This window comes from Poecilia reticulata, linkage group LG5 (genome assembly GCF_000633615.1).
Source record: "Poecilia reticulata strain Guanapo linkage group LG5, Guppy_female_1.0+MT, whole genome shotgun sequence".
NCBI lineage: Eukaryota > Metazoa > Chordata > Actinopteri > Cyprinodontiformes > Poeciliidae > Poecilia > Poecilia reticulata.
This window is the reverse complement of record NC_024335.1, coordinates 4,036,092-4,055,464: the sequence shown is the minus strand read 5'-3', so window position 1 is coordinate 4,055,464 and position 19,373 is coordinate 4,036,092. Positions and strand designations below refer to the sequence as shown.

Genomic DNA, 19,373 nt, shown 5'->3' with positions numbered 1-19,373 from the left:
TCGATTACGGCCAGTCATCCGGGTCCCAAAGCAGCAATCCAGCTTTAAGACTTTTACCTTACCCGAATTTTAGAGCAGATTTAACCGAAAAACATTCTGCTCCATTATAAATGAAACCATCATTTTAAAAAAAATTTATGTATTTTATCAGGTCTTTGTCTCATATAAAAATTTGTTTGATGATGAATGCGTCAAAGCAAAAACCAGAAGCAGTCTGTGAGGGGAAACACTTTTTCACAGCACAGACACTAGGGACATGTAACAGCATTGTCTTATTTTTAATTTAGCTTTCTTCAGTGAGTCTTAGCTTATAGACCTATCCACGGTGGAATTAATTGCTAAGGTTAGGATGCACATCTGGAAGCTTCTGGTGCTCGAGGTGCCTGCAGAAGATTCTGACATATGTCGAAACGAGAACAAATCCCAGCCCTTGTTAGCACCTCGCCGCGGCTGATGCCTTTGCTGTGCGGAGGGCCTCTGTGTAATCCCAGTTCCTGCTCCGTCTAAGTCAACTCCTCAGCAGCTCTGGGAGCCAGTCAGTCAGGAGATGTTGACAATGCTGCTTAGGTAGCTGGACCACATCTGCACTCCAAGGGAGCCATTAAACGGGGAGGCAGTGACGCAAATCTGCGGAAACTCTCCTCCCCCCCGTTTGTTTCTCCTCTTTCCCCTCCTCTTTTTTCATCATCTGAATACCAGGACGCCTTTTTTTTTTGTTGTTTTTTTTGTTTCATCTTTTCTTAACGATGACAAGCATCTGCTCCCTCCTCTACTCCAAGTCCAGGTAGGATTAATTTATGGGAAATACTGGCAGAAAATCTTAGGACTTTTGTGAATTTATTGATATACATTATATGTTATATGAAACTGTGGGTCTGCACAGTGTGCAGGACTTAAATTATTTCACTGTTTTCAGTCTTGTTAGAATTGTAGATTTTTTTTTTTTCCTCTGGTCTCCTATGGTGGAGAAGGCTGCCTTGAATATTGAATATATTAACCCTAAAAATTGCCCTTTCAGAGAGCTGAAACATCAGCTGCTAAATAATGTAGGCTTTCTTAAAAGATCACGACTTATGGCAGTTTTTCATTTTGCAAACTTTTAACCTTGGATTGTTTAAAATTTTTCTTTTAAAATTGTGCAAAAAAAAAAGTTTTGAAGGCTGTTTGTCTGACAAATAGTGATTGGACTCTAAAATAATGCACCTACTGGTGGAAAACTACTATAAGTTAACATCTGCTGATCATGTTATATGAAATGCTTGTGAGCTCTCACCAAAAGAACTATTTGGGTCACATGTACAAGGTTGAAAGTTGTTTCCCAGAGCTGCATGAGAACCAGACTGTCTCACCCTTTTGTTTTGAATTCTTTATCCGTGGTATAAAACTCATGTGTTGTCTCTTCCTGGCAGAGCTTTTCCATCCAGAACTGCTTCATTATTGATTGTCCTCTGAGTTGTGTACAATTCATAAATAAACCTGATTGAGTGATTTTACGTGAACAGTGCTTGGTAATATATATATATTTTTTCCACAACAACCTCGACGTTGATTTAATTATTGTCAAGAGTGAAATGTATATTTGAGGCTTCAATGTACGTAGTTTAACCCATCTGCGCTATGTGCGATCAGCCATGTCACAGCTACTCCTGGGTTTTCATTAGCACCTGTCACTGCCTTCAACATTTCTATGCTAATGTTGGCAGAGCACATCTGAGGATAGCTTCCTAATACACTTTAAAGCATCATTTGTGATGATGGTGTGGATTTACTTTGCTGTGGTTACGAGTCTTATCTCTCTGTGGCCCTGCAGGAGATTTTTCCAGACGGCTCATTTCTATGTGGAGGAGAGCAGCTCTCCACGGGTGGTGGCCAATGAGAATATCCCAATCATCCCTATACCAGGTAAGACATGTTTTTTTTTCCCTCTTCAAAATATGGTAAAGTAATTCAAGTTTTTTTTTTTTTTTTGTAGTTTTTTCTTTTAGATATTTCCGATGCAAGTATATGAGAGGAATGCTAATATACAAGTAATGGATTAAACCAAGGTGCATTAAGGTTTCTATGCAGACTTAAAAAAAAAAAAGCATGGAAAGGCACAGAATTTGCTTTTGGCATTTTCTAACACTGAAGACGTATGAAAAATAATATATTTACACACATATGTATAAAGCATCAAAATCTGACTTTCTATAAATTAACTGCTTTACGTTGAGACAAAACGTTTCTGTTTGCAGTCTAAGTGCAGCTGTTTCTCCTGTGATAACTTTTGATTACATCTGGGGTTTTTTTTCATGAGTTGACTTGATATTTTGAGAAATATATATGTAGTAGAAAGAATAACATGATAAAATGATAACCGCTAGAAGACAGGTTTGAGACTTCAAACTTTTTTATTGACCTAATCCAACCTGACAACTATTATCACAAAAGACAACCTTGAATTGTCTTGAAATAATATAACAGTTGTGAAAGTAAACTCGATCTTGAAATGCTGATTTATTATATCTATAATATTAGAATTATGAAACATATGTCATTATTGGCATATTGCAAAACAGCAACTATTACTTGCTACATTCCATTCAGGCCAACAGTCTCTCAAGATGGTAATGTAATTAAAATGCCCTTTAACGCTGAGATCTCACTATTTTGAGATGATGGGAAAATAGAATCACTTAATATCACACTTGAGATCATTTTTCTATCATTTTGAGAAAATGATATAATAAAAAAGTAGTCATGACACGATGAGCTCAAAACTGAGGTTATTTCTAGCTATTAGTGTGAGCAAATTGTGTCTACATAATTCATAAGAATTAACTCAGGTTTTTGACCCACTTTCTGAAAACTTGCACTTATTCAAGGTTTGACTGAGGGATTAAAGCATGCTTTTATTTAATGTTTTTTTTGTACGGGGAGCTTTTAATACCTAAAACACATTGATGCTAAACCGCAAACAAATAAAAGAACACACATCACATTAGCCATTTATATGTGCCTGAAAATGCTATGAGTTATTTGAAACCTTGAATCTAGAAATCCCCATTTTTGTATTAGGAATGAGTGTAATGTGCTGTAATACCTCCAGTTTTGAGAGTATGTAAAATATTAAAATAATTGTTGGTGAAATGACTAATGGTAATTTTTTATAAGCTGGTAGAAGGAACTATACATGATAAAAATAAGTAAGGGGGTTAGCTGTGTTCAAATCAGCTGAATGAAATCTAATGTTTCCTTTCCTCTTTTAACCCATGGAGAGTGTCGTGGACTTAAGATGTACCATGGGAGTCTTGACTCACATTTTTTTAAAAATCCCCATCAAGCTGATAAAGGCAGACCTCTACACGGTCTCATTAACGGTTTATAAAGGGCTTCATGTATTACCTTGACACCTTCGTTTGCAGAGTTTCTGTTCATTTACATGTGAAGTGACTCTTTACGGAGCTTAATAGAAGTTGAGTGACTGGCTTTTCTTTGCACTTAATATCCCGTGCAGCGGTGCGGTGGCAGCTTGTCGATATCAGACTTTACTTTCCCAGTCTCTTAAAGCTCAGGGACATTCCAGGGCAGTGATAGCAGAGCTAGAGCACAGCTTATGCCAGCATTTACTTTGTTCTACTGATTAGTCTTTGGTTTAGCTCTGAATTTCTTTGCTCTGTTTGTGTGCATTTATTTTATTTTCAAATTTAACCATAAATGTGACGATCCACGAGATACGTTTTAAATGCCGAGATCAGACTTTAAGTCTCAACGGTTTCTCTACATCAGAGCCATTTTGATGAATGACCAGAATAATAAATCAGAACTCACCTTTTAACGCTGCGACCAGTGAAGCACGTGAGGGCCCCACAGGCCTCAGCTGGGAGGGTGTGTTAGTTAAGACATTGGCTCGACTCAGCAGCCATGACAGCTGAGTCCCCCCGCGCTGTTCTGTGCAACGCCGGCCGGCCTCATCGCAGATCCCTCATGTGTGATTTGGAGCTGATTTGGCTCAGATGAAACAGATGCTCCCAAAACCGGACGTAGGTGTTTGTGGGGTTATTCTGCCAAATGAAATGATGGTTCCTCATTAAGAAAAAATAACACTTACTGAGTAGTTTAACATAGCTGATCAATTTCAATATTTGAGTAAATTAAAAGATTGATGCCCATTTTCTAAAAATCTGTTCCTGATTGTAGTAAACATGTAACGGTCTGAATGTGTTGCACGTCTCCCCTGCAGATGATATGGACGCCATTCCTGTCAAGCAGTTTGTTAAACACGTCATGGAACTTTACAAAAGCAACATGCAAGGTTTTGCGGAGGAGTTCGAGGTAAATTTTCCACACTTCGTCATTGTTGCCATGGCTATTTACTTTAACCTTTATTTCATACAGCAGCGTATTTACAAATGATGCAAATAGAGCCTTAACAGATACCAAATGAGGCCTCCTAGATTTGTCCACAATTTGTCACATTACAGCCTAAGAAATCAATGTATCTTATTGAGATTTTACAATGCAAGCACAGCTTTTATTCACAAATTCTGTATTGTCCAAAAACACACCAGATCACACTCACACTGTAAAACCACCACCAAAGCCTCATCTTTATCCGGCTGCTGCATAATGTTTTCCTTAGCGTCTCTAACATCATCAGCGGCCATCGTCTCTGCTCAACGTGAATCGATTTTTATCAGAGAACAGCATAGATGCTCCCTGGTCCATGCAAGGCGATGACACCTGTGCCAAATGGTGTGATTGGCTACCCTTGCAGGTCATCTAGCACAGCGACCGCAGTGATGTAAATGGTTTAGAATGGGCTGTTGCAACATTTTGGTGCCTCTCACTTCACTTAAATATGTCAAGAGTTGAGTGGCATTAATCTTCCGCTGACGACGAAACGGTCATCTGTGCCGTTCTGTGACTCTTCCAGTCCTGCTTTATTTCTGTTGCAGCCTGAGAACATCCTGTTTGAATCCTCACAATGGTGAGGTACTGTTAATTAGTTCATCTTCTCTGGATATTAAAACATGAGCAGCATGATGAGGAGGTCTGATTGAACCAGGAAATCTAATGGCCGATTCATGGATCAAATACCTGTTGTGAATTATGTCATGGAGATTATCATATTAGGTTCACGTGTAAAAGTTGTGATGCTTTAGATTCATGAAATTTCAACCTTAAATCCTGCTATACCTAATTTTCTTGTGAGCCTTATAAATGTTTTTATCTAAACCCTTTTATTGTAGCTCTGACTGTATTTTATGGTTGCCATCCAGCTGGAAACTGAGCCTCTGCCCTCTTCCAACATATTTTATTGACTAGGTTTTCTTCCAGGATTGCACTGTAATTTTAAGACATTTCTTTTTACACTTGCTTTCTTCTTTCTTGCCTCTCTGCCATAAAAGCAATATTTATAGAGAGCAAGACAAGTAAGTTGTCCTCTTCCCAGCTCAGCAGCTCCTCCAGAGTTCCCACCTTCTTCTCTAACCCATCCTTCCATTTCCCAGCTGCTTTAATAGTGAGACTAAAACACACACAAATGGACTCGGTTTTCTTGTTAGCTGACAATTGGCTACACTGGTTTGAGTTTTTGTCTGACAAACTGCTGAGTGCAGATTGTGTTTGTGATTTTATTTTATTTTTTCAAGCTCTGCAAACCAGGTTGCATGTGAACAACAGCTAGAAATCGCTGGATTCCTGTGTTTGTATGTGGAGTCACAAAATTTGACCAGATGGTCTGGAGAAAGATGGAGAGAGCGATCAGAGGGATGGAGGTTAATTAGAGAAGGCTCTTTCTGCTGGTTCTCTGGATGGGAGCACTTTTTTTTTCTGTGTAACTAGGTTAAGAAAGAAGGCAAAAGCGTCGCCCCCAGAGTATTCCCTCTAATTGGGGTCAGGCGGTGTGAGGCTGGTGTGCATGGTTTCTAAATGCACCGGGATGGAGCCCTGTTTGGAAGTGACTGTATTTTGTGGGTGGCTGATCACACCACGGTGTAGTAGGGGGGAAAATAAGGAACTCTTGCTCTGCTGAAGCGTCTTTGACCATGAAGGCACTGAACTCCTGGAATCTCATTTATGTATGCAAAGCATTTGGGGGCATAATGTCGTCTTTCAAAAGAACAAGAACAGTATCCCAACAATCCCTGTTCTTACCAGGCAGTCTTTGCAGTTTATTGGAAGCCTAGCAAGCTAATACTATTAGCTCTTCCTTTCTTGCTTAATAAAATCCATTTCTGTCTATTTTTTTCCTCTCCCCAGGAGGTCCAGCGCTCCACAGTCGACTTAAAAATCACCGCAGAACATTCCAATCATCCTGACAACAAGCACAAAAACAGATACATCAACATTGTAGCCTGTGAGTCGGCTGTGAAATCTGATTAGAACGTCTGCCGCTGTGGGATTCAATAATGTTTTTATACCAGGTTTTCATCCTCTTCCTAATAAAAAATAAAAACGTCCATGCCTCCTCCTTACTTTCTTCAGATGACCACAGCAGGGTGAAATTGCGAGCTTTGGCAGGAAAAGATGCCAAACATTCGGATTACATCAACGCCAACTATGTGGATGTGAGTTTGATTTTTTTTTTTTTTTTTTTTTTTTTCATTTCACTCATGGCTACTTTAGATTTTTTTATATATATTTTTTTTATATTAATGCAGGTTTCAGTTTGGTTATCAGAGCATGAGCTGTGAAAGAATCATTCCCACTGCCGAACACCATGTGGCAGTTTTATTTAGGATATCAAGCAAGGTGTCAGAGCCGCAAAATTGTATCCGGCTTGTATTTCTGATATCAAATCGGCCACATATTTCTTCTAGTTCGTGGGAATAATGTATTATAAGGATTGCATCTTATCAGCAAATAATCCCATTTCAGGGCTACAACCGTCCCAGAGCTTATATCGCTGCTCAGGGTCCTCTCAAGTCGACGTTCGAGGACTTCTGGAGGATGGTGTGGGAGCAGAACACAGGAATCATTGTCATGATCACCAACCTGGTGGAAAAAGGGAGGGTAAGGTCAACACCCCATTCGCTCCCACGCCAGAGAGACGTCCTGGCTCTCAGACGTGCGTCGCTCACGCTGCTGTTTGGCTCTTGTGTTTTGTTTTTTTTTTTGTTTCCAGAGGAAATGCGACCAGTACTGGCCAACGGAGAGCAGCGAGCAGTACGGAAACATCGTGGTGACGCTGAAGAGCACCAAAGTGCACGCCTGCTATACTCTGCGCCGGTTTCTCATAAGGAATACGAAAGTTAAAAAGGTAACTCAGTGCAGAACATGTAACCTTTCTGTCGCTAAAGATTTAAGTGTTCTTTTTTTTTTTCCTTAGAAGACTGATAGAGATGCGTAAATGTCTGAATGCAAAGGTTATCTGTTATTCAATTCATAAGAAATGGCAGTATTTCCTCTTTTATTGCTGCAATTAACTTTTAGTATCTATACTATTCTATTGAATTTATTTATTAAATTGCTTTTCTGCATTTTTAATTATTTTTTTAATTGTTCATTGAATTCTGCAGATTTTACTTTTTTAAAACGTATTCCTTTTTTAATTTATTATTTTATAAATGTATAGGCAACTTTTTAAATTCGTTCTCTGTGCTCCCCGCCCCACCTGCCCTCTCCTGGTTTCTTTTAGCTGATGACTGCTTTGCGTCTCTCTTTTCCATTTCTGTATGATTTATCGCTGCTCGTCTATCCCTCAGCCTCAGAGTGTGCAGATAAATACAGAAGGAAGGATTTATCTAATTATTTCTGAAGCTTTTGTTGGCTTATTGGTTGAAGTGCTATTTATACATCTCTCCCTGTCTTACTTCAGCCAAGGAGGTGCTTTGTTCTGTTTTTGTTTGCCGAGTTGTTTAAAAGAAGAGGAAACACTGTGCATGAAAATGTGACTAGTGGTGGGACACAATACATCAGGAGTGATTCTTTTTTTTTTTTTACCTAAACTTTTTCTTTTAGTTCAGATTTGGTTCATTTATTTTTTGACCATTTAGTTTTGCGGAGATAATCCATTCCTCCATCTATCCATTCATGCGTCATTCTATTAATTTGTTCATCCATTTGACCTCCCATGCATTCATCTGTCTGTCCATCCGTTCAAACTGTTGTCTATTCATCCATGCATTACAGCTCTGAGGGCATTATTAGCAGACACATATTGCATGAACTTTACCACCACAATGCGCTATCATAATAAGCAGATTAAACTATTCCTATATGTTAATAATAAAATGAAATATTATTATTAAACTATTCTGGCTCCATTCAGGCTGTTTAACTCGCTTGTTTCCGTACTTCAGGGTCAGAAGGGGAACCAGAAAGGGAAGCTTAATGAACGCATCGTGATCCAGTATCACTACACTCAGTGGCCTGACATGGGAGTACCGGAGTACACCCTCCCTGTCCTCACTTTCATCAACCGCTCCTCAGCGGCTCGTACTGCAGACATGGGTCCCGTCCTGGTGCACTGCAGGTACAGCCTCAGCACCGAGCTTCAGGGCTGAACGAGCCATCCAGATGGGCAATCAGACTACTTAATGATGATTTGCTTTTTAATCTCTCCCACTGAACGTCCACTCACACCACTTTGCGCTCTGCTCTCCAGTGCAGGGGTCGGGCGCACGGGCACGTACATCGTCATCGACAGCATGCTGCAACAAATCAAGGACAAAAGCACAGCCAGTGTCCTGGATTTCCTCAAACATATACGCACACAACGCAACTACCTTGTCCAGACCGAGGTAAGGTGGCCGGACTTGTCTGGGAAGTCTGGAAAACCGCATTTTTTCCCCTTTAAAGGTCAGCTGTGATTTAAGATGGGAGAGCAGTTATGAAGTTTATTCAGTTTGATACTCAGAGCTCAGGTAAAGGTCACGCTCGCTGCAATTTTCAGTGCACTGCAGAGTTCAAGCGTTTACTCTCTCTCCATAATACCGATGGCCGTATCACACCGGAGGTGGCCCACTCTGGCTCTTCTCGGGCTGAACGCTGCACTCCTCAAATCATGGACTCTTACAGCTTGAGCAAAATGGAAGACAGATTGCAGAAAAAAACAAAAGAAAACAGCACACGGTAAATCCACAATATGGATTTACACTGATCAGTCTGAAATTTTCTTTTAATATTTTTTTTCTTCTATGTGTAGAGAAATGGAAATCTTACATTAAAGTCTAAAAAATATGTATTGTTTCATTTTCCTCTCCAAAAAATGTCTAAAAGGTCTTCACAACTGTCTCGTGATTCATATGAAGCCTTTTAAATATTTTATCACCCCAACTGTACAATTACCCCTTATAAATGACAATGAAGCAGTCAATAATAAAGCTGTAAAATATATATTGGCTCTTCACTGTTGCTGCAGCATATCTCTGAGAGGATGACAGGTTCAAGTGACCAGTAACTTCAACATTAACTTCCTTTAATAGCCTTTTTAACTAACTGCTTAAGTGTTTTATATAACATCCTGTAGCTGTACGGTAACTTGCCTGTTTTTTTCTTCTTGCTCGTGGTTTTTTGTTTAGTGTTTGCTTTTGTTTTGTTTGTTTTGATGCTTTGAGCAAAAAGGCCCAATAACTGACAGAAACTTTGAGTCTAGCGTACTCACCAATTCACATCTGCTTCAATCTGATTTCTATTGAAGTTTTCGGGGGTTTTTAGGAGTTAGTCGATGTGTACAGAGCTTTCTGGACCTCAACATGTTTATTGGTTCTAAAAACGCAATATTGTTTGTGCTCATTCAGCTGTTAAGGTTTTGTTCAAAATCTTTGGTAAAGGTGCGTCCCCAGAACGCAGTCCTGCTAGCCGTGCGGTCTGGGATACGCACGTCTCTGGAGTTTAGACTGCGATAGAAATCAGTGACATAAAACTAAAACGGCAATAACACCGTCGCGTCGTTTTCATAGCAGTTAAAAGCCTCTCCAAACTCGGTGAAAGCGTGCAGGTCGAGTTGATTTCAAATTAACTGTGCCGATCCGAATTTGGATTACAACTTGTCATCTAAAGTGATCATTTATTGGATTTTCATAGCTGCTAAACTCTGAAACTGCATTGAAACCGCTTCTAATTTTCAGGCAGTTTGTACCAATCCACCGAAATGTAATTGTTAAACCCTGTAAGATCTCTCTTGTTGTAACAACACAGCAGCTTATGCAGCAGCCATCCAAACTAAAATTGATGATTAACAATCCTGAGTAGTTGTGCTTGCTCTAGTTTGTGTCTTAGGCCAGAAACAGAAAGTATGTGTTCAAACTTTACTAGTTAGAATCTCCTGAAAATGCTGTAATAAGAGCATTTCTGTATCTACAGAGACCCTTGAAACCAAAAGTCCACGCTTTCCGTTAGGTTGGTGGATTTTTTTTTTCGATTGTAAAACACTGATATTCAGCATGGGTGGCTGGTTTTAGATGTTGTCTTGGCAAAACAAAACAAAACAAAAAAAAAACTGAACTCTGGTCATGCAATTTAAAGTAAACAGAAAATATGACTTGTAGAGGAGGATAAAACTGGATGAAGCAAAAGGCTGGAAATATTGAACTAACTTCAGCCTCCTTCACGCTCGACAAAAATCCACCTTTAGTTCACAGTTCACCAAAAAAGCTCTAACTTCCTGTTTGTGGATAGATTTTCAACCTACATTTGCTGCAGAGGCAATAAAATATATATATTATCCCACAATACTATCCTGGCTCCTGAAAAGGTTCTTCAGTTTAATTGCATCTTAACATTGACCTTGATTCCATGAGGATTTATATCAAATTTAGCAAATACATTTTTGGTCAGTGGCATCTGGCATCCCTAGATTTGACTTTAAATTACACAGTTCTGAAATTGTACGTTTCTTAAACCTTGTCATATTTTAATACCTGAAACCCACCTGAGTCTACATTCTCATAAAACAACCAGCTACCTTATCGTTCACTGAAGTAATCATGCGGTAATTTGTCATATCTTTGGTTTGTCCGCGAGTGGTTGTTACAAGTCGAGACCGAAAAGTGCCATAAAAATATATGATGATAAATTAAGTTACCTAACAAACAAGGCAGATATTACTTTTGACCTACACCGTGGAAACTTACATTTAGAAACCTAAAATTAATAGAAAAAGAACCTGCTACTAAGTAACTTGCTTTCCTTCCAGGAGCAGTATGTTTTCATCCACGACGCGCTGATGGAGGCCATCCTCAGCAGAGAGACGGAGGTGCCGGCCTGGAAGCTGCACGGCTACGTCAACGGCATCCTGACGCCTAACTCGACCGGCCGCACACGGCTGGAGAAGCAATTCAGGGTGAGTGGAAGCAGCCGGAGCTGTCTCACCATCAGCCGGATCTGAGGTGGTCCGCTGATCACAAACTTAATAGCAACACGCTCCACGGCTTTCCTGCTGCCAGACCGAAAGTGACTTTGATGTTAGCTTCATAAAATCATGTCTGTCACCTCTGTTGCGTTACGCAAAGTTTGATGAATGTTTTATCAAGCTGCAGCTCTTTCAACATCAGGAGAGGAAAGAAAATAATTGCTCACATAAAGTCACTTATATCTCAGTTTCCACACTTGTCATTAAAACAGAAGCGGCGCTATTAATTTTCGAGCTGTGTGTGTGCTGTGTGTGTGTGTGTGTGTCATTCCTCGTGCTTGCGCTGGACTTCCTTTGACTTCCAGAGCCAAAACCTGATATAATTTTTTTTTTCCTTTTTTTTCTCCTCCCAGCTGCTGAGTCAGTGCAACACGCGCTTCGTCGAGTGCTTCAGCGCTCACAAAGACTGCAACAAGGAGAAGAACCGCAACTCCTCGGTTGTTCCCTGTGAGTATTTACCGCAGCATCCTCACTCTGGACCCCGTAGGCTGAGCAAATAACCAATCACGTCACTCCGTGATGCACATTTATTTCCTTTATCAGCCTGTGAATTATTAAGACAATTCCTGCTCCAAATTTAGAATCCATTTCCATAATCCTATAAGTTAATCTTTCTGTGCATTCTCAGCGCCCCGTCAGGAGAAAAAGGAGGTACTTGTTGCTATGGCAACAGCAAGGACTGATAATGAATGTGTGCATTATCAGCGGGCGTGATATAAAAGACGCTTGGGTTGGGATTTAAAGCTTGTTTTTTTTTTTTTTTTCCCCTCCCTCTCTGTGCCTCAACAGCGGAAAGAGCAAGGGTTGGACTCACCACCCTTCCTGGCATGAAAGGAACAGATTACATTAATGCATCCTACATAATGGTACAGTGTTGACAATTAATGAGTTGCTTTTCTGTATCCTGAGCCATTAAGCTTCAGCTGGAGAAAATGATGGGTTGAGCAAAAGGCTAACCGTTCCACCTCTGTCTACTCAGGGCTACTACAGAAGTAATGAGTTCATTATTACCCAGCATCCTTTGCCCCACACCACCACAGACTTCTGGAGGATGATTTGGGACCACAATGCTCAGATTATCGTCATGCTGCCTGACAACCAGGGGCTGGTGAGTGAGTGAGCGGCCGTGAAAAATAGAATCATTTAAGCGTTTGTGCGGAGAAGGAATGCTGATGAATAATTAGCGGGAGGATTTAAATAACGCGCGCGTCACCGCTCTCCCCTCAGGCCGAGGATGAATTTGTTTACTGGCCGAGCCGAGAAGAGGCCATGAACTGCATCGCCTTCACCGTAACTCTCATCAGCAAGGACAGACTGTGCCTCTCCAATGAGGAGCAAATCATCATCCACGACTTCATCTTGGAGGCCACGCAGGTACCTGCTAAACCCTGATAATCGCTAATGAGAAGTTGTTCAGTCGCTGCGAGTGGAAGCTTTAATTAAAATCGTAGAGTCGATGTTCCCACAGCCCGGAAATCTCTGGAAAAGTGGAATTTTATTAATCCAATTTTTCATTCATAAAAAAGTATTTTGACCCTTTTGTATATCTTAAACATCCATTGTCCTTCTGCAGGTTCCGTATTAAAATCTGACTGAAGAAGAAACATCTGCTGTACATTTATAGTACAGCGTTGCATTTAAAGTTCCAAATTTGGCAAAAAAAAAAATACAAAATAAATAAATAATAATGCATCTGATAAAATATTTCTGTTGGACATGAAGGAAATGTGTGAAATGTCTTCTGTTCTCATCAGGATGATTATGTTCTGGAGGTGAGACACTTTCAGTGCCCCAAATGGCCAAACCCGGACGCCCCTCTCAGCAGCACCTTCGAGCTCATCAATGTCATCAAGGAGGAAGCCATGACTCGAGATGGCCCCACCATTGTGCATGACGAGTACGTTCCCTTTTCCTCCCAAACTTTCGGAACAACGGCGTTTTTAGGGGGAAGCGTTTTGTGCGGGGAAATAAAGAGTCTGCTTAATTTTAATAAAGATATTGATCTTACCTGCCGTTTTAAGTTTGTATCTTGGACTAGAGGGAAGCGAATTATCTTCTTTTAATTTCTGGGGGTTTAGCACAAGTAGGATTAAGATTAAAGGCAATGCAGTAAATACTGAGTGCTTTCCGTACCTATGGGTTTTAAAGTCCTTAAGCGTACACCAGCACTTATCATTTTAATGCCCCATAATGAAGAAGAAAAAAAAAAAAAAAGCCTAAAACTCTTGTAGATTCCCAGCTGATGTCCCTCCTACATGCATCAGTGTCTGCAGCATCTCATCTGCCATTAATGGGACATGTCTCCAGGTCTGTCTGCAGCTCATTAAATTATTTTCAGAAGTCGTGACGGAATAAATAACACGGCATCCTTCGCTCATTTACACGGGATCGCGAATAGAAAGTGGTCAGAGCCCTGAAATGACATTTAAAACCCGACGTCGCTGTTTAAAGCGAGGGCCACCCGACGTAACCTTGTTGAAGAACACTCGACAGCTGTCGCGATCTCACGGTGAACGTCTCCTTCCAGGTGTGGAGCCGTGTCAGCGGGCATGCTCTGCGCCCTCACCACGCTGTCCCAGCAGCTGGAAAGCGAGGGCGTCGTCGACATCTATCAGGTGGCCAAGATGATCAATCTCATGAGGCCGGGGGTCTTCACTGACATAGTAAGTTTGACAAACGGAAACCTTCTGTTGTTTCCTCCCTTACTGACCGTGTAGGGGGATTGTTTCTGGACACAGTCGTTCGTGAAGCTGTTGGGCTTGTTCAGGCCTGTTCTGCTGCCCCCAAGTGGCCAAATAACCATTTCATGTGGTCTGATAAAGACTTAAAGCCCCACTGTGACAAATATAAGCAGATGCTGCATTTTACAAGCTATAAAGTAACTATTACCAAGCTATGTTTAACATTTGTCTTTTCTGGGCCACTGTAACCTAACACTAAAGCATTTGTAAATTGGCCAGTAGTTTCTACACACATGAATATTAAAGCTAATTTCTTTTAGATACAACATCTTGTGGGGGTTAAAAACTACCGTCTGAATTTTTCTTACTTTGTTCTGTGCTGAGATTATCAGCGACAGACCAGCTAGAAAGGCAAGTGGGAGGAAAATGATGTGTTGTTTTCATATTTCATATTCAGCCCTTATTACTGTAATAAACGGAGATAACATCCAGTTATTCCAGCCGTGGACGGATGTTTGCTGACTAAATTGTCCACCTGTATGTGATCTAATCTCACATAAACACAGCTGCTCTGTGAAGGCCTCAGAGGTTTGTTGGTGAACAAACAGCATCATGAAAACTGAGGAAGGCAGCTGATAAAGTTGTGGAGAGGTTTAAAACATAATTATGTTGTTTTTTTGTTGTTTTTTTTAAAACAACATCCCAAGCGGTTCCCAGCATCTCACAGGTCACCGTTAAATCCATCTTTTGAAAATGAAATATGAGGGTTGTTCACATGGAAACTTTCTGCAGAGATCCACAGTTCAGGTGTGAGAAGCTCATGCTCAACTCAACATAACCTTTATAAAAAAAAATAAGAAGCACCAGGACAAAAGCAATCGCTATAATGATGACGTTCAGTTTGAAGTTCCCACAGGTCAGGAAGGGTGGCGCTGCACACTACCCATCTCTGTGAAACACTGCCATGGCAGCATCATGCCATGGGAGGCTTTCCTTCAGGGGACATGGGAAAAAAAAGATGACAAATACAGGGCAAGAAATCCAGAAAGAACATCTCTCGGTCTACAAAAGAGGACACAGACTCCAAACATCGAGTCAGAGCCACAGAGGGGATGGTTCAGATCACAGCATGTTCATGTGTTAGAATGGCCCAGCCACTGTCCCGACCTAAATTCAATTAGGAATCTCTGGCATGACTTGAAAACCGGTATTTATAGACTCTCTTCATCCACTCAGTTTGAACTGTTCTGCAGAAAAAGAAAGTGGAAAATGTCTGTGTCTGGATGTAACAAACACCCAGAACACCTGGCACAGTAATTAGAGCTAAACATTCATCTACAAAATGAAGAATGTACAAAAATGAAAGTTTATTTTTATGATTTTTTTTATTTTTATGAGATTTATTTTTGCATTGACTTGACAATCATGCGCTACTTTGTGCCTTGTCTGATTTTTGTGCTGCTTATGATTTCTGCTAACGTCTTGCGTGTGCGGCTGCAGCCACGGTGGGTTATTCTTAAACAGACGTTATTTGCCAGCGGAGCGAAACCAGTTCGATTAGTCTTGTTTGTGCAGACCACCTGGTGATCGGAGCAGGAGGCCGGTCCAAAGGTCTCAGAAAAACCGTCTGCTGATCCTGAACATGAGAATCAATCAAGAAGTGAGGCTTCTCACCCTGGAGATCACGGAGCTAGGAGAGCAAAAATTGAGGTTACTGTAGGCTGTGGCGACTGATTGGGGGCCTGACCTCCGTGTCTTCACGGTCAGACAGTGTTACTTAGGAGAGAGACGCTTTTCAGAGTAAAAGTCCAGTTTAAATCAAACCCTGGACACGTTGACTGTTCTGAACACGGACTGCGTCTTGTTAACTTTTTCATATTTCTGTTTGTTTGCACAGGAGCAGTACCAGTACCTTTACAAAGCCATGCTGAGCCTGGTCAGCAACAGAGAGTGCAGCCTGAGTCCCACTCACACGGACACTAACGGGGTGGTGGTGATTGCGGACGAGTCGGACCCTGCGGAGAGCATGGAGTCGCTCGTCTGAGGACATTCCTGCAGGCACTTAATTTGTAAAAAAACAAACAGGAAAAAAAAAAACCACCAATCCAAGAACTTTTCTGAGGCCTTTTTGCCAGACTATTGATTAAACGAATAACCTTATTACTTTTTATACTGATAAAAAGGTTTTTTGATATTTATGTTTTTTTTTCTTCGGTCCTTTATTTCTTGTCTTTAATGTTCTCCTGCTGAGCGTTTGCACCTGTTTAAGTTGACATGAGGAAAAAGCAGCTCTGTCCACTTTGCACTAAACTATCAGTGTTACTGCCTACACCCAGCGAGTGGAACAAAACCTCGGGGTGCGGGGGATTGGGGGGAGGTTTCGGACCGCATCGAGACAAAACCTGAAGCATGAAGACCAGGATGAGTTGAGGCGATCCACCTAAAGTAAAGTCTTAAACCACTTCATCACACCGTTTCATAGTCCAGCATGTATTATTTTTTTTTGGTTACAGTTTTCAGGCTCCACCCCTCTTTTTATCACGTGAACAGACTTTCAGCTGCTTCTACATTAATGTCCCAAAATCTCACTGCTGTCCTGTAAAATGTACTTATGACTTTTTTTTTTCTTTTTTTTTAATGTGTTGCAACATCTAATGTGAACATTTATTGCTTTTTACAGGGATTTATATTGTTGTATTGTTTTGTAATATATATATATATACATATATATATTATCTTTAATAGCCCTGTTATGTTTATTTCTGTACTACTAGATCCATATTCCTGAAGGAGGTTGTGTAGCTTGTCATGTTTGGCCTGCGAATCTCCAGCCTGATATTATTTTTGAAAGCTTTTGTTGTTGCTTCTCTAACCTCAGCAAGTCACAGCTCAGCGGTTAACACGCGTATCTGTACCGACACGACGCAACGCCTACAAGAAAACACACAAAAACAAAACAAACAAAAAAAATATTCACTCTGCACAAAGTTTTTCATGTTTTATTTTGAAGCGTTTTGTCGCAATGTAATTCGAATCTGTTCCCGGCACTGATCAACAAGCGGAGTCATTTTAAAATCAAGGTGAAAACAAATTTTTTTTTGTGTTGAGTTTTAGCAAAAACTTTCCACATCACTTTCATTTGATCGAAGGAATTTTTTTTGGGCTTGTTGATACCTCTGATTGTTTTTCCTGCCAAGCTGCTATGAGTCACTGACTTCTCCACATTGTGTTGCTTTTAAGGACATTCCTGCAGAAATTCAACTGCAGCAACACTTGATAGTTTTGTTTGAGTTTACTGAAGACGAGCATCTTCGCTTGATCCTCCTGTGAAGATTTAATTCAGTGCCTTGGAAGTCATCCCAGTCTCTAACTGGTCCATTTATTTTAGCAAAAATGTTACCATGAAATTCTGTATTTTTACCTATAATTTGCCATGTTACTTGGGCTTACATCCAGAGCCAGCCTGAGGCATAAGCAAACTAAGCTGCTGCAAATGTTCTCCAACTCTGTAGGATCCCCGAAGAGCAATTTTTTTTTCTCACACTTAATACATCTCAAACATTATTTTCTTGTTGTTTGGTGTTGACAAGAACGAGATAAGTTTTAAATCTGCTATGCTCTTTTTAAAATAGTAGACCTTGAGTAAATAGGACCTTTAAATGATTAAGATTTTAAAGGAATAATAACAGTATGTTTATAAATAGGACAGAAAAAATATTTTTTCTCACACATTCAAATGTTTTAGATCAACAGACAGGTTTAGTAAATACGAGATGCAGTTTTCAACTAATTATTAGATTTATTAAGGGAGCAAGCCTTGCATCCAAATCATCATGAAGAAGAAAATGCCATAACTGGTTGAGACTTGGTGGCAGAAACTACCATCAAATGGTTATGTTAACTGGAAATCACTCTTTTTTATATATATACATACTTTGGGATTTATTTTATTTTATTTTATTTTATTTTTTTGCATAATCCGTTTATTTCATATGCATTTTAGAATTTCAAAAAGCATGAACAAACTACCTACCTGCTTACCGCCATGGCACAGCATCTCAATTTAATTTAGGTCCAGACTTTGACATTACTTCTCCAAAATGTTATTTTTGTTCAGGACTGCTCTTTATTGTTGAACCATGAACACTGATCTTAAGCATCTGCCATGCTTTAGACGGTAAAGTTTCTTCTGTAATGTCCTGGATGAGATGCTGACGTTGAGGTCTTGGAGTGATTTTGGCATAAACACTCTCTGGAGTTCAGTGGAGTTCTACAAAGTTAGTTTGTAACCCTTTCCAGACAGATAGATGTCAATGTCTTTGTTTCTCTTCTGTTTCTGAGGATCTTTACATTGGGGCATGATGCATTGCTTTGTAAAAATCATTTAACCTACTTGTCACTAAATAGGTTCTATTTAAGTGATTCTTCAGGATAGCTTTTTCCCTTCACAAAATAAATCATTACTTGAAAGCTGTTTTTTTTTTTTTTTTTTTTTTTTTCACTTTAGTCTGGAAATTTTTCTCCAGTATTAAAATTTATTTGACGATCTGCAATGTTCAAATAAGAAGAAATGTGTAAGGAAAGAATGTTTTTTCAAAGCACTCTACTACAAAACCATGCAAAAGATTGTTTATACTGACTAGTAGGTTAAATTAAAAGTTACTAAATTAATTCTTGCCTGTGGCCCCATATGTAGCACATATAGTGACATATTTAGATTTTTTTTTTTTTTGCTGTCATTGGCCATAAATGTTTGATTATGCATCCAAATTTAATCACATAAAGAAAATATTCTTTGCTGTTATTCAACTTTTCAATAATTTATAGAATTTATTTTCACCTTGACATAAACGTCTGCTGATCAGTGTCTCATTTAAATATAAAAAAAAAACAAAAAAAGAACTCTGTGAATAAATAAAACATGACAAAAAAAAAAAGAAGTAATAATCCAAGGGAGGTGAAAACTTTTCTATAGACACTGTACTTTCCTTCTTGGTGGGTTGATGCTTTATTTGTAACCAAAGATGTGGTTCCAGTTTGCGACATGTTAAGTGGTTTTGTCCTAAAATCTATTTAACCGACGAGCGTTTGAAATCAAATTGTTCCGTACAGACTTTCCAGTGTCAGAGGTGTGAATTTTAACCAGAGTTTAAGCATGTTTCTGTTCGAGCCTCAGGAACTTGCCTTCCGGAGAAATTTTACTTTTGTGATGCTTTCCTCACTCTAGTAAACAAGGTTACAAATTCAGACTGTAAAATTGTATTTTATCCAGGCCGAAATTCCGTCTCTGCGTTATTTTGTGGCTATAATTATAATCCCTTTTCAACCCTGAACTTGAGTCTCTGGTTTATTCG

General features: G+C 39.8%; 1 protein-coding gene across 1 annotated transcript in view; it reads left to right on the top strand.

Annotated features, from left to right (window-relative positions):
- LOC103464568 (protein tyrosine phosphatase receptor type G) overlaps nucleotides 1–19,352 on the top strand; it is a 138,929-nt gene extending 119,577 nt beyond the window's left edge. The window contains exons 14-29 of the mRNA XM_008408750.2: nucleotides 1,811–1,902; nucleotides 4,223–4,314; nucleotides 6,244–6,340; nucleotides 6,469–6,551; nucleotides 6,862–6,996; nucleotides 7,109–7,243; nucleotides 8,286–8,458; nucleotides 8,591–8,726; nucleotides 11,123–11,269; nucleotides 11,692–11,785; nucleotides 12,128–12,204; nucleotides 12,318–12,446; nucleotides 12,566–12,712; nucleotides 13,093–13,235; nucleotides 13,866–14,001; nucleotides 15,917–19,352. Of these exons, the coding sequence (XP_008406972.1) occupies nucleotides 1,811–1,902; nucleotides 4,223–4,314; nucleotides 6,244–6,340; nucleotides 6,469–6,551; nucleotides 6,862–6,996; nucleotides 7,109–7,243; nucleotides 8,286–8,458; nucleotides 8,591–8,726; nucleotides 11,123–11,269; nucleotides 11,692–11,785; nucleotides 12,128–12,204; nucleotides 12,318–12,446; nucleotides 12,566–12,712; nucleotides 13,093–13,235; nucleotides 13,866–14,001; nucleotides 15,917–16,063 (1,963 nt within the window). The 3' untranslated portion in view covers nucleotides 16,064–19,352. The remainder of the gene's footprint in view (nucleotides 1–1,810; nucleotides 1,903–4,222; nucleotides 4,315–6,243; nucleotides 6,341–6,468; nucleotides 6,552–6,861; nucleotides 6,997–7,108; nucleotides 7,244–8,285; nucleotides 8,459–8,590; nucleotides 8,727–11,122; nucleotides 11,270–11,691; nucleotides 11,786–12,127; nucleotides 12,205–12,317; nucleotides 12,447–12,565; nucleotides 12,713–13,092; nucleotides 13,236–13,865; nucleotides 14,002–15,916) is intronic.
- The last annotated feature ends 21 nt before the right edge of the window (nucleotides 19,353–19,373 follow it).